This window comes from Charadrius vociferus, unplaced genomic scaffold (assembly GCF_000708025.1).
Source record: "Charadrius vociferus isolate BGI_N301 unplaced genomic scaffold, ASM70802v2 scaffold111, whole genome shotgun sequence".
Lineage (NCBI taxonomy): Eukaryota > Metazoa > Chordata > Aves > Charadriiformes > Charadriidae > Charadrius > Charadrius vociferus.
The window spans coordinates 4,902,635-4,918,233 of NW_009647046.1; the positions used below are offsets into that span (position 1 = coordinate 4,902,635).

The window sequence follows — 15,599 nt, forward strand, 5'->3', positions numbered from 1 at the left end:
GAAAGGACCATTCAAAACTCAGGGTACAAAAGAAACAAGGGAAAGATCTGGAAAAGACAGACACCATCTTGAGAACCCAGTCTCCAGCCTAAATGAATGAAATAGCTTTTCCACTTCCTTTCCTTCAGTTTATTCAACAGTCCACTGCCTCTCAGACACTTTCTCCGGGGAGAAGCAGAACAGCCTGAAAGAGAATGGAGGAAAATGCTACAGCATTCATCATGGAGAAGTCACACACACACACATACTGCCCGATCTTGAGAAGATGTGTATTGTTCTGCCGGGCTGGGAGCATTCTACTAGTGCTTCACTTTGCAAAGATGCCAAGAGTGTCCAGGTACGACATCAGTGAAGCATAAACTGAGCTCTTTCGTTCTTCCCCTTGGCCCTCTTTCTGCACAAGTGTTTTGCTACGAGACTAGCGCTGGTGCATTCTCAGTTTCTTTCCGTGTCACCATCTGCAGGTACTTCAGTCGCATAGGAGGGAGCTGCTCATAAAGGTCAAATCCCAAAGGGCTCTCTGCATTCAGCAGTCTGTAGTAGAGTAGGTGCTTTTTCAAGGTCTGAAGAAAGAAACAGCAGCCATTAGATTCTTTTCAGACATGCTTAATCTTTTCCACCGTGTCCCCAACACGACACAGTGACCTGCCAGATACTATAATTCTATCATGCCCAACATGTTTAATGGTATCATCTTCAGTTGAAGAGCTATAAAAGGTGAGTTTCTTCCAAGAAAATAAACTTTTGATTTGCATGAGACTTCCTCTTCTGAACACAACTCCACTGTCTCTTCAACAACCTCTCAACAATGACTCCTTGCCAGAAGCCCAAATCAGGTTTTAAGTAGGAGCAAAGAATTTACCCTGGACACTAAACATACATGGCCAAATGACCCAGCTTTGTCACATAAACTTGACCTTGGCAAGCTCCCTGAGAAAAAGCAAAACCTCACATCTGTTTTGTTCATTTCAGGGGAAGCATCCAACTAGGAGTTAAGGGCCACCTATTCATAGTTGTGCTAGAATCATCCCTCTAGGACCTCTCACTATCCAGATATAATGCTGCTTGGGTAAGAGGCATGGAAATACAGTAGAGGAGATTCATCTAGGTTCCAATAGGCTGAGTGCTTTGAGTTCAATTACTACAAGAAGCAAATTTCAAAAGCCAAAGATAAACCTGTAAGAGTACCACGTCTGGAAACAAGTCCCAGTGGCACAGAAAGAACCTTACAGATCTTACCTCATCCACCAACAGCCACGTCTTCCGCAGCATGCTTTTCCGAGCAGCATCAGTCTCCTGCGGACAAAACACATTCTTTACTTAATATGGCGCAATGCTACCTTTGCCCACGGGCATACAGCACTCCAGGAGGATGCTGTGCTCATTGTGATGAGGCTCCAAAGAGCAGCTCGTTCCATCAGAATGGGCTTGAGATGGCTATTGCTTGGATCCTGCCTCTCTCCTCCTTCCCCTGACTTCTCAACTTTCAGGTAGAACTGTGATCAGAGGTGAATTGTTAGCACAAGTAACCATTGCTCGAGGCCCCACAGCCATGGGAGGGCTTCTGCTTGGTTATTCAAGTAAAGTGAAAGGAAAGAGTACTCTGCACCTTAAGATTGCCCCGGGCTGAGGCTAAATCTAGTACAAGCTCTCTGCATGATCAGCTGCCTCATCCTCTCTGTTTCATTCTTTCCTCCCCACCACCATAGCCCACATAGTTTCTGACTTCAAAGGTTTATGTAGGATTGGCTACCATTAATGCAAGTGCTTTAGGGCATAATGAACAAAAGCTGTTGTCTTAGTCTCATATGTAGATTCTCAAACAGCTGACCAGTACTCAAAACATTTGCTTACAATCTTTGTTTTCCAGCCCAGGGTCAGTGGTTCACCACAAGCCACACTGGATCCTTGGGAAGAGCAGACGCAAAACCCAAAGCCAAGCTTCCAGCCCTGAGGCTCTGTCTACCATTACCTACCTGCGTAGTGCTGTCTTGGGAGAAAATAAAGCTGTTCACATGAGTCACAGCCACCACGTAAAGAACAGGGCACCAGGTGGGGCGCAGTGCACCAGTGACCAGTGTTCGGAAGTAGAGTCGCAGGAGGTTCAGGTTATCCTCAGGAGGGGAAGTGTATCGCTCGAGAGGCACAGGAAACTGCAACAAACCCACCCAGAAGCAACATTACAATTTTTGTCAGGGTCAAAGAAGTGAGGGGAATTTCATGACTATAGGGCACCCTTCCTCAGCTGTTTGTGTCTACACTCCTATGTAACATGACGTGCCTCGGTGGCACAACCCCCATTTGGAACAGAGCTGCTACTGCCCGCTGACTAACATCACATGCTTTTGACAATGCACCCTCAAGACCTCTTCAGCTTTATGGAGAGATGTTTTACTGGTTAAATTACCACAGTTGCTTTTTGGCACAGGTAAGAAGAGTGGTTTCAAAGCTAGGAGACAGAGTGCTTTCAACAGCACTGCATCCTGCCAGTGTACTAGAGAGGCCTACACTGACCTATGATTTAGCCAGAAAAGGCAAGCAGATCTATGTGCCAGAGTTAACGTTGTTGTTAAGTGAAGTTTCCAACATTTTCTGACTTCACTGTCAAGCTGCGAAAAATAGGTTAGAAAAGCTTTTAGTAACAACGTGGTATTGTTTGCTTCTCCCCTCTCCAGAAGTCCAATTTTTATTTTTCTCAATCTTGAGATAAATTCTCTAGGGCTAAAATTACATATTTCACTTTGGAATCTCTTCTTTGCACGACTAAAGACAACCATTGATTTTACTCAATTCAAAAAGCAGTCTTGCCTGCTAAGGTATTCCTACTGCCCGCTAGGGCATTTAACTCAACTTAAGACAAAAAGGAAAGAAAAAACCAAACAAACACCACCTCAAGTGATCTTGCTCAAGTTTTCCAACATATAGTATTTGACTTTTAGAAAAAAAAATCTAAGCACACGAAAAAAAATTTGCTTTGAAATGTTCTCCCATTGTAACATATATGCCATAATTCTGATGGCACTGAGGGACCTGGTGTTGAGGGATCAAGACAAGATAAAGCACATTACATAGAATCAAGGCTTTCATCTGGAATATGGTGTTCAGCTGTGTTCCTACATATATTTATGGAACTGGAATAGAGGCAGAGAAGAGCTACTGGGAAAACCAAGAGAACAGAGAGCTTACCAGAAGCAGCAGGCCAGAATATCTTGTCTTACCTGGCTTAAGAAATAAAGACTTCTCTGGCCACAATGATATAGAAAAACTGGCCACAAGGCTACTACAACCAGAGCAGAAGCACTGCAACTACACAATGGCAAGCACTGGTCTTGCAAAAACTGCTGGTTCACAGTTGTTTGGGAAACACATTTTGAACAGTTATCTTTGTATTAGCAAACATTTTGGCTAGATCGGGTATTGTTTATCAACTGTCATGGAATTTAGTTGGCTTTAAGTTCTCTCTTGTGTTCTGCTCATTCAAAAGAAATGCAGTCCTGCACTTGACAGATCAAATTTTCTTGCTGAGTTACCCAGCAAAGCACAACTCCAGTACAATTCAATGTGGAAATAAAATTGGGAGGGAAAAATGACCGTTTGTCCATGCATTGGGCACGGAAAAGGTTTTCACCAAGGTGAGAAAATACTTACTGAAGGGAAAGGTTATGGTTGGCAGAAGAACATGGGGTGCAGACTAGTCCTTCACACACACAGGCCATAAATTAGAAGGAGATTCTCGGTCGTTAGACCAAGCAGGGTCTGGGACAGTTTCCACTGAGGACTGAACAATTTCACAGTTCCTGCTCTCCACATATACACATCTATCTGCTCTCAAAACAAAATTCAACAGGTTCTGGAAATGATTATGTGACAAGGGCCTGCACCTACAGGGGTTGGACTCTGTTCTTCAGACTTACAATCAATCAAGGGTTTTGATTTAAAAAAAAAAAAAAAGAGAGAGAAATAACAACAACAAAAAACCACATACACTGCTGTCACAGCCCTAAATCAAAAGAACACTGTTCTCCATTCCTATTATATGTTACATTCCATGCATTTGTCTTTCTTGAGGGAGAATGAAAAGCTTCTAAGCAAAAAAAGCATGATTATTTTTCTGGACATGGAGGCATGAGGAAGAAGGGGACGTGCTGGGAGGATGCCCAAACCAAGGTTGGAGAAACACAAGCAAGAGCCTAATAACCCAGAAATATGCAGCAACAGGCAACTACCATAAGCCAGGATTACCTGCTGGAGCGGCACTCCCAGTGCCCGCAGGATACTTGTGTGCTCCCCAAAAACAGCGAGACGCAGATGAACACTGAAACGCTTCTGTAGAGGCAGAAGAACAAAGACTCCAAAAAGTGGATCTCCAAAGGACACACCTTCAAACTGCTCCAGGAGACTTATATAGAGATCGTGGAAGGACGCCAAACCTGGAAGAGGAGCATCCAAGTTCAGGGAGTCCAATGCCTTGGGCTGGCAATACACAGAGAGAAGGGCAGCTGTGTAGCGGTGGATCGGTGCTTCTAGAAAGAGGTCACTGCCTGTGAGAAAGACACACATAAGCCGTGCAAGTTTGGCAGCAGTAGGGATGCTCTGAAGGGTTTTAGCCCGCCAGGTTTCTAGCAACAAGACCCACTGCAGGTTCCAGGTCACAGTGTTGACAAGATCAAGTGGGAGAGAGTTCAGTGTGGCCCCACGTGTCTCTGCATTAGTCACTTTGTTGTAGAGGCTTATAAGTGGAAAGAACGGCCAGTCTGAAGGCAGGATGGGCCCTTTGACCTCAGGAAGCAGCATTGACTGGATGAGGTAATTCTGTCCTTGGTAGTATGCTTGGGAACGCATAAGGGTAGGCTGAAAGTGGACAAAATGAGAAAGGTAGCAGGAGCGGATGAAAGGCAGATTCTGGTATGACTCTCTCAGCAGGACACCACGAGTAGCTTTTGAAAAAAATGCTGCCACAGCGCCAGGCTGTGCCAGTTTGGCACTGGTACCCAGATGCAGGATATCAGAGAAGTCGGCTGCTTCTGGCCCTCCAGCTTTCCCTTCCCTGTAAGATAAAGACAAACATAAGTTTAAGAAACAAACAAACAAACAAACCCACCCCCACCAAACAAATAAAACACCACAGAAATTCAACTCTATGATCTTCCTGGATTGGGGAGAGTAGTATATGCACAGCACTCGCAACGCTTTCTACAGCATTCAGCTATGTTAATACTAAGTGCCTGTAAAGCATCAGCTATCTTGGTGTTTACAGGAAATTCACAGAACTACATTTGGAGTTAGCAACACTAAGGCCTTGCCATGAAAAATCTCTACACAGTGCCAGTAGTCTGGTGTGGACACTGCAACCCCTTGTCCAGAGAGGCAGTGTACTTACCAACACAGCTGTCAGGGTGCCGAGATGAAATACCACATATCATATAAAGCCTACATGAATCAATAAGACAATTCTCGAAATAGTAGCTTTGCAGCTGGCAGGGAGAAGGTCAGGGGAACCATATAGACTGGTAGTTAGAAATTGGAGGGGGTGTTTGTCAAATCCACGTGTCACCATCTCAGACCAGAGTCTGACCACGGTCTCAGATTGCTCGCCAAGTTCTCACAAAATGGTAGTTCTATAGCATGTATTTGTGAAAAACAAAAACTAACAAAGGACAAAAAAAACCCCGAACCAATCCACCCAAACAAACCCACCCATAAACTTTCCTTCTTTCTGGAAAACTATAGTATCTCCTTGCGGCAGCTCGGTCCAATCTCCTACAGGGATGCACCATGGCAAATTTCGAAGAGATTGTGATGAACGAGATAAACTGCTACCATTTTCTTGGCCGGACATGGAAGGCTTCACGTTTGAGATGCTCATGATTTCTTCCAGTGCAAGATGGAAGACATGACAATTGTCAAATCAGCAGAAATTTGTGTAAGAACTTGTATAATAAGGGTTTGAGGAAGATTTAATAAGCTTTTCAGGCTATGTCAGATTCCCATATATTTTCTAGACTTGCTGCTCTCGGACAGCAGACACCGGGCCTTAGTGAGAATCAGTTCTGTCAGGAATCACAGGACTTTTACCACAGAGGGGACCAAAAGAAACTGGTCACATTTCTCAACATTGGTACACTGGTGAGAAATCTGCAACCACGCTGCTGGTCTGATTAGAAGGCTCTGTGACTGGAGAATATGCAGATGAGTAACTAAAATCTGAATGCAGGCCCTATGAAAGGCCAAAAATGATGACAAAATTGCAGTGCCAACATGTGCTTTTCCAATTTTCCCAAGTTTTCCCTTATACCAGATTACAGAAAGGAAAAAGGCAAAGCTTACGGAAGAAACTCTGGATTAAAGGCAAGATCCAGTAGGACCTCGTAAGCCAGATGCTCACTCCCTGGCAACAGACGGCTTAGCAATGCCATGGCAACACAGTGATGAAGCGAGGCATGCTGGGTGTAATCCGGACAAGTGCCTGCCTGTACAGGAAACAAAACAACAAGTAAAAGCATTATCTCATTTTTCAACAAGTCAATCAACAAGGACAGCACGGTCAGCTGAGACATAGATCTCGCTGGAAAGTGAGAGACTAAGTCAGACTGCAAGAACTGTCAGCATTCACACCGAGATCTTTCTGCTGCCCCTGATTGTCTTAGATAGTCAGACATCTTTTTAGCAGCACACTTGAAAACTTTGTTTTCACTCTAGCCCAAAGACAGGCAAAAATACAATTTTGCTAAAGTATTTTGGATATAAATCCCCACATCAGTAACTGTAAAGGTATTATTTGCCAGTGGGGCATAAAAGACAATTGAAGAGTCACCAGACCTAAGTCAGACATAAGAAAGAATGTGGATGCAAAGACCAGTTGCCAGTCTGACACACTGAGTTGGAGAGGCCAGGGTAAAGTCAATTCCTTAGGTGAAAGAAATGAAAAGGACTAATAACGATACCATTCTCCGAGCCAACGCTAATACAAAGTACTGCAGATGGTATTCATGGCGCAGGATCCATGCAGATGATGGAGTTACAGAGGGAGGTCCGGTCTGCCAGCTTTGATGCAGATAATCCTTCAAGCCTCTGAAGCCCAGCACAGAGCTGTACTATAAAGGAATCAGAAGTGGAGACAAATACTACTAAGACAGTTCATGGTTGGAGGAAAGTAAGACATAGCCCTCTCCAAGGCCTACCCCCTACCTTCTCCCATAAGAATTCCTGTTGGCTACTCCAAAAGGGTTATTTAAAAATAGCCTGCTCAATATCTGCTCTTCTGCCTGAAGTCTCACTTGCATCCATCATGACCATCCCCACCACAGGTAACCAATAATCACTGCCTACATTCTCCATAGTGCTTTGTAAGGCAAAAGTCTGGCCAGTGGCTTAAGCAGTTCTTCTCTCATCTGGCCAGATATTGCTATTGGTAACCGGTCAGCTAATTCTACATAAGATGACAGAGGAAGGCTTTGAGAAAGCTTATGCTGGGTATTCCATCTCACTAGGACTCTGCCATTTCCTCTTCAGAGTTAGCACTCTGCCATGACTCTCTCATTCTAAAAATTCAGGGCAACCAGAAGTGGGAAGAAATCTCTTCAGCCACTGTAGCACTCATTCTCTTGTTTAATTTTATCCCATTTTTCTTTTTTTATATATGGTTCAACCGTCCTTTTCCTCCTCTGACACTCAGTTATTTATTTTGCTTAGCCAAACAACAGTTATTCAACCCCTCTCAATGTTCTTTATAAATCCATCCTTTAAGCGTGATCATCGTTCCTCACCAGCTCTATAAATCCAGCTTCTCAGTCTCAACTGGATATTGGAATTCCAAAACAGAAGATATTTTTCAGATCCTTGTCCCAGCCTGTTCTGAATACAGGGGTATTTCTCTCTATAGTACTTTGATATTTTTAAAATAAAAATACACAACAATTCCTTTTTAATAATCCTATCAACATCATTCTTAAGCCTGGGAAGATACAAATACTCACCTCCCTCACCAGTACATCATCATTCACCTAGAACTTACAGTGAAAAAGTCTATTCTCACCTTGCTGGTCAGTCCTTTGTGAATGTGAGTGATGCTATTGATGAGAAACAGGAGGGCAGTGAGGAAAGGGAAAGGTGACTTGGAGCCAACCAGGCTCAAGGGAGGTTTGCCTCCAGTGCAACTCAGAGATGCAATGCTGAAGACAGATTCTGGTGCTGGGGAACAGGACAGAGGGTTGCATAAAGCAGAACATGGCCTGTGTGAACAGATAAAGAGAGAGGGGTCAGCTAAAAAGCACTCATACTGCTGAAGAATTATCTTGTAGGAATGTTGTTATCTGAGCTGTGCCACACATTGCAGTAAAATGGAAGCCCCAAAGACTGTGCAAGAAAAAAACTAGTACCACTGTTGGTCAAGTAAGCACTATCACCACACAAGTTAATGCCAGTGAACTGTCATGAATTCTAATCTTCAGCTAAATTGTTCGCGATGAGCAGAAATACTGATGCAGTGACACATATCTGATGTCAAACATGAAAGCATTGGGGCTTTGATTAAAAAAAATACACATTTCCCCATGTACATACATAAACCAGGCTAATAAAGCTGCCCACCCACTCAGGACATTTCAATAATAAACTGGCAGGCAAAGCCAAAAAGCCAGCTTATATCTAAAATTGACATTGCAAAAATGCCGCCCTTATGTACTCATTAAATGCATATTTTTAAAGACTATTCAGAAAGAGCCTAGCTTTAATGTACATGAACATGACGGTGCACACTGCTCTTGGTGTGTGTGCTCACTCACCGTGGGCGAAACTAGAACTTTTCATACCAGCAGTGCTTAAGGGGCTCACACACTAGACATACCGTGCCTGTAGAGGCAAGACCATTACAAGGAAGAGTGACCACAAGCATGTTGCTCAACAGTAATGGGGCAACAGGGCAAATCCTTGCAAAGTTTCATATCATTACTCTATGACAGAGAACTAATTCTTTAAATGCATTGCTCTTCCTTCCACTGGCGTTGCTAGTGAACACATCTGGGGCTCACCGAGTACCCTGAACTCCTGGCCCTTACCTGCCCAGAATGTTTAGACAAGATTGTCAAAATATTAAGGCAGAGATTAGCCGACTTAATTTTTACCAGCCAGTGTTAAGAACAGCCTAGGAGAATTCTTGCTGATGGGCTTTTACAACCTGACCAAACCCATTGTTTCCAGACCTCAAGGACAGGCAGGAAAGGGCCTAATGAGTGACCTTGTGTTGGAAGCTTTGGTGTTAAGAGCTTCAGACCTCAGTTCTCAGTCATGAAAGAACATGGGCCAAACTGTTTGGTGACCATTCAAATACCACTTAAAACCAAAGAGTTCGAGGCCCCGTATATCAGATGTTCTCAGAAGCAGCAGGATGTCTGCCTGACTACAAGTGAGGCCTTTCAGGTTCCCCCTCTCCAGAGGACTGATCACAGGCTAGTAGGGAGGCTCCCTCTACAGCAGAAAGACAGAATATCTGCAACGCTGAACAGTTCCTGGAGCCAGAGACTAAGCTTACATTATCCAAATGTCTGAAAGAACAGTTTGGTATCTGGCCTTTCACTTTCCTGCAGGGGCTTTCAAGGCCTTAGTGAAGCTCTGCAGGAGCTTAAAGACGAGAGTCTAAATTATTTTATATAAGGAGAAGCACGCAGAGCATGTGAATGGTACATGCATGCACACATTCACCTCCCTGATGTAAGAGGGACTCAAATTGATCTTACTTTTTAAAAAAAAAAACAACCAACAACCATGAAACCAAAGAAGAATCAAAGCCAATCTGAAATTGATATAAAAAACACAGCTACATGCAAGGGCAGAGATGCAGACCCTGCAGCAGCACCAGCAGGAAAGCAGGAACTGGAAAACCTCTGTGGCCATCATGCTATTTGCTGTGAAGAGAGAGAGGACAAAGCAGGGTGTAGAGCCCTGCTGCACTCTAATTCACACGTACAGGGCAAGTATGTACAGGGGAAAGAAATGGGAGGGGGAAAACTGTCACACAGTTTAGTATAGAAATGAGGCTCCCTTAGCATCTGGCAACAGCATCTTAGCAGTGAAATGATTTTACCTGAGCAAGTCCCACATGCTGTGTATGGCTGGCTGGCTGAGAAGGGGCTGCAGCACCTCAGATGTCAAACGTTCCAGTTCCTCTAAACAGTCAATTGGATTGACTGACGGCTGCAGAAGACAGAGAAAGACAGTAAAAGACGGTGAACGAAGGCATTCCAGCGAGGGCAAAAAGACAGGCTGATTTACTTGCTTTCTCTGTGTTTATTATCTTTCTGCCAGACCACATCATCTACATAGTGATACTGCTTTAGGTTAAGAGCTGGCGTCACTGCTGGTAGCATGGAAGCTGAAAGATGGCACCTCAAGGTGTTTTTGCACTCAAGTATTAAAATGCATCACAGAGATTTCTTAATTGGCTGGAAGTAAGGTACGGGATCCTTGGGATCAAGATTCCCTAAATGGCTAAACCCCCCTTCCCATAGCATCTGTGTGCTGATCTTTCCATTTAACTTGGAGATGACACAAAGGTGATGAGAACTACCTTGAGAAAGCAGAGGGGCACCACAAGGGTCTCAAATTAAAAAGAAAAAAATCAACTGTATAAAGTGTGATTGACCTACCCATCAAAGCATGACTGTGGATGAGCACTGCACAGAGGAGGATCTGTGGCTTTTAGAGAACCATCCGAGTTCTTCCGACCCTAGTAAGCAATATTCCGTGTTGAAGGAACATGCTGGCAAATTTTAATGTTCTTTCCCTTCATTAGAATGCTGCTTTAGGATATAGAAATACTAATTTCTAGAACGCAAAATCTAATTTTCCCCCAGGTGAAATTCCCCTCCAGAAATCAGTAAAATCCACGTGAAGATGTTAACCTTAGTTCTTAGCCTAACAAAAATATTCTAGTTACTAGAAAAGTTGATTTTTTTTTTGCACTCATCCATTCAAACATGCTCCATGCAACTTTATTTTTTTTTTAATCAGATTAGCTAACCACAGGCAGATGATTGAAATTCCTTTTAAGTTGAATTAAAAAAAAAAATAAAATTCTTATGTCATAGTTTAAGGACTTAAACTATTTAGTCAGACACTCTTCTGGGGTATCTATAAAGGTTGAAAAGCAGTATTAACCTCTTGGTTATTCTGGTCCTCTAATTCTCAGGACCTAATGACAGCATGTGAAGAGTACTTCCACACTTCGGGGCACTGAAGACATATTTGAAAGATACTGGCAGTTTCTACCCCAGCCACAGCTAACAAACTCAGTTGCTTTGGGCAAGTTTCAGAGGAGTTGCAGAAGTGTGACTAACCACAGCCATTAAATTACCCCCACACCTTGAAGACAGCTCTCCTAGGTCAGAACTTGGGCACGTCAGTTTGGCAGTAAAGAGGAAACTTGCATTTATCTTTACAACACGAATCTTTAAGGCAGGTAAAGTATAAGACATTATTTTTCAACAGTATCGCACTGATGTGTCACCTTCAGAAAACTCACTTTAAAGGATTCTAGGATTCTATGGTCACATACTACAACTGTAACTGGGTTAGAGAATTTGACCTTGAACGTCAGCAGGGCAACAAATAAATGCATCGTTATTTTTTCCTATCCGAAGTTCATACGGCGTGACCCTCAATGCTTGATCTTCCAACCAGATTACTGCAGTGTAGCTGTCCACATGTAAGCTCTCAGACCACTACAAATGCAAAAATGTGCAACTTGATTTAGCCCACAAGGAGAAAGGACAGCCAAACTAAATTAGGCCCTATTTTCTTCATGCTTTGGACCTCTGCAGTAAATCAGAATACTCACAGCACGACCACATATCTTGATTGAGACTCTGAGCTCAAAGGAAGAAAGGAAGACAGTGATATTTGGTACTGCTGGTGTGAAGGATCAGCAGACTTATCTGACCATAAATGCCACGCATCCTAGATATAAGCTGTGGTAAACAAAATCTACTCCTCAGCTAGATGGCTCAACGTCTGTTTTTTTCAGCGTCACCTTTAAGTTCAGGTTTTCAGAGGTAATGTACAAGCTGTTGCTGGTGAGATGAAAAGCCACCCTGTATTTTCAGGCCTTACCTGTTGGCTAGAAGCACTGTAATAAACTCCCAGGTAGATCAGGTAAGTTGTGGTCAGAGGCTGAAGAGTTTGCCAAGTTTCTGTCTGGGATATCTCCTGGAGGAATTTTTTCAGACTGGTCTCAAGGAAGGGCTGTAAGCCTGACACTTGATTCCATGTTACTGGAGGAGGCGGAACCTGTTCACTATCTTCTGAGCTACTACTGAAACACAATGGAAGAATGACACAGGATAGCAAATATGTCTCAGAAACAACTGTCTCTCTAAATAATAATTTTTAATAGCAAGATTTCCAATTGCAAGTAGTCTGGAAGGTAATACCCAATAACAGCCACGAGGGGAAAAAAGTCTTTGCATATTCCCACAGACCAGACTAAATCAGTTTAGACACAAAGGACTAACGCAGAATCTACTCATGAAAGCTGAAGTTTCTTTACCTGCACTACTCTGTCCTTGAGCTATGCTCTACTTTTACTGGACACACCACATCAGTATCCAGCTTCAGTTAAAGTGGCTCTTGCTTTACACCATAAAAAGTATCTGTGTCATCAGCAAATCCTACTGCTTTGATGTCTATCAAAACAATCAATCTCTTAATCCTGACACACCTTGGTCTCTGCAAAGAGGTTCTTTCCTCCAAATCTCAGGGAGGTTACTTTCTTTTCCCCAAAGGGAAGGTCAAAGGAACTTCCTAGCTCCTTTCAGCGGGGCATTTGTTTGCTGCCCCATAGCTGAATGCAGATTTTTACTCCTGCCTCTTACCAGACTAGCAGGTATACAGCTGTCAGCCTTGATACTCTTTCTGACCTACCTCACCATGCAGGGATTCAGATGTGGGACAGTAAGCCATGCAAAATGAAATAAAAAAAGGTGATAGCCATGTCTCCAAACCAAAGAGAGGGAAGACAGGATGCCAACGACTCAGGTATACAGAACTGGTGACAGAGATGGCCTACCTGTTCAGCTTGGCCTGCAGCTCTGCTGTGTAGCCTGCTGTTTGCGTCACATGTATCAGCAGAGTAACTACTGCCGTAGCTCGCTGGACAAACAACTCAATCATTGGGCTCTTCCCATGGCAAGCGCTGAGCAACTCAGGCAGGGACTGCAGTATCCTCACCAGCACAGGGTAGAGATCCCTATTAGTAAGAATCACACAAGAGATGAGGTTGGGAAGGAGTCTCTGGAGATCATCTGTAGTTCAACACCCTGCTCAAGTCAGGTCAGCAAGTTTGCTCAGCAACACGTTTTGTTGGATTTTGAATAACTTGAAGGCCAGAGAGTCCACAATCTTCCTGTGCAATCTGCTCCAGTGTTTGATCAATCACCTTCACAGTAACAATTTTTTCCTACACTTAAGTGAAATTTCCTGTATTTCCATTTGTACCCATTGCTTCTTGTACTCTTCACTTCATACCATTGGAAGAACCTGGCTCTATCTTCTTTACACCCCCCCATCACATACTTATAAAGATTGCTAAAAGGAGATTATGAGAACCATCTCCACCACCAAAATAACAAAAACAAGCAGACATGGAAAAAAGATGACAAAGGAAGAATACTGTAATTCCAGATTGATCTAAATGGGACCTGGCTAATAATCTGCCTCCAAGCATCGTGATAATCTCTTGGAAAAAGTACTTTTCTTTTATTCTTGTTTCCCTAGTTCTCAAATTCTCAACCAAAGTATCCATAGTTATAATCATGCAAATTTAAGGAATCTTCTGCTGTTTCTCTTTCCTCAACATTATTTACAGTGCTAAAAAATTATATACAGTTTTTACTTTTTATTAACCAATACACCTGATCAGGCTCTCCCAACAATTGGGCTGTTCTCCAGCCCAATCTGTTGCGGAGAGAGAATCTCCCTTCTGAAACTTAATACTGGCGTCCCTTTTACTCCTCTTCACAGCAACTCCATAGCCATCTCTGCTTCCAAGTCAGTACAATTACAGGCAGAAGATTCAATGCCTGAGGTAGGTCGGACTTATCCCAATGCAGACCTTGATGGTCTAGCACAAGAACTGAAAGTCGACGCAGCACGCAGAGTTTGTCTGCATCAGTCTGCCCCACTTAGCTTGCATGCTGGTGACTGACTTTAGGTCATCAGATTCAATGCGAGGTGTCCTGCAAACTATGCGTCTTGATGTCACACAAGCACAGGTTATTCATGCCTTCAAGGGGAAAAAGATGCAGCCCTAAAAAGTTCTAGTGATCTCCCATAGTACAGAGCAGAAACAACAAAATACCAGTGCTTAAACACAGAAGATAAAGAACAACCAGAAAAAAAGACAATACTCAACACAAATACCTTTAGAAACTGTGAGTTTTACTGCTGGAGGCTAGAGAAAGGGGGATAAGATGCCCTGAAGGGAATACAGGCTGAGCCTGGAGATCCCTATATATGCCCCTCTGGAACAGGATGTCCATTTTCTCTGTTGTGCCCTCCACCCCCTCTCTCCAACTTTGGACTGTACCTGTAGAGATCACAGGCCTGACCATAGCCGGCCGCCACAGCCCATAACCGGAAGGCTTCGGTGCTTAGCCTGAGGGCTTCTTCCCTTGGCAGGAGCAAATCCAGTGGGTCTTCAGCTATAAATCGACTTAACCGACTTTTCATTTCAAATTTGTTAAGCTGTAGAAACCACAAACAGAAAAGAACAAACAACAAAAAAGACAAAGGGATAAGAGACAATAGCCATGTATCATTACCTCATTATTCTGACACACCAGAGGAGCTGCAGATTTCAATTCAGCTCATTCTAAACTCTTCTTCCACTTTTCAAATCTGTCTTTATCTTGTGTAACCTTAAGGAGCACACTACAAAGGATCAATAAATGGTGAATGGCTATTAAGAGAGAAGCGTTCCTGGAAGGGATGCCTAGGTGTTACCTAACCCATCCCTAACACAAATCAACTACACCTAAATCATTCCTGATGGAGGTTTGTCTAGCCCACACACACTCTTATTTTGGATGTTCTCTGCAGCATTTAACTCATTTTTTTTAAAAATATATAATTATCCTCCTTTAAGCAGTCATAAATAGAACTATTAGTCAAGATTACACGTAAAGATAAATCTTATCAAAAACCACGTATACAAAAGTACTGAATTGATGACGGTATTTTTAAGGAGGTCACGTTAAGTGGCTTTCAGAGGTCCCACAACCTAAATCTTTCCACGATTCTGTGTTTATTTTATAAAAAGGGTACCTCCTGCCTATTACTTTTATAAGATTATAGAATTTTGATGCCTTGAAAATGTTCTGAGGTTACTTTAGTATTGAATTAAGCATGACATGACTCATTCGCAGTTCTCTAGAAATAATTTTTATCCTCCTCAACAACTGGGTATTTTTGCTTAACCATAAAAGAGCTTCTCTTTCCTTCTCCCACACATACAAAAGCTTGTGTGTGCTCTGTCTAAATAAATGAGATAACAACGTCTTTTTCGCAACACAAGGACATATTATAGATAATTTAAAATGCAAATGCTT

General features: G+C 42.9%; 1 protein-coding gene across 1 annotated transcript in view; it reads right to left on the reverse strand.

Moving 5' to 3' along the window:
* Positions 1-343: 343 nt before the first annotated feature.
* Positions 344-15,599, reverse strand: part of RPAP1 (RNA polymerase II associated protein 1) — a 37,403-nt gene continuing 22,147 nt past the window's right edge. Inside the window, exons 14-24 of the mRNA XM_009895689.1 lie at positions 14,579-14,736; positions 13,061-13,240; positions 12,106-12,301; positions 10,082-10,191; positions 8,036-8,231; positions 6,945-7,094; positions 6,328-6,470; positions 4,243-5,047; positions 1,977-2,153; positions 1,240-1,296; positions 344-563 (exon numbers count right to left, since the gene is read on the reverse strand). Of these exons, the coding sequence (XP_009893991.1) occupies positions 411-563; positions 1,240-1,296; positions 1,977-2,153; positions 4,243-5,047; positions 6,328-6,470; positions 6,945-7,094; positions 8,036-8,231; positions 10,082-10,191; positions 12,106-12,301; positions 13,061-13,240; positions 14,579-14,736 (2,325 nt within the window). The 3' untranslated portion in view covers positions 344-410. The remainder of the gene's footprint in view (positions 564-1,239; positions 1,297-1,976; positions 2,154-4,242; positions 5,048-6,327; positions 6,471-6,944; positions 7,095-8,035; positions 8,232-10,081; positions 10,192-12,105; positions 12,302-13,060; positions 13,241-14,578; positions 14,737-15,599) is intronic.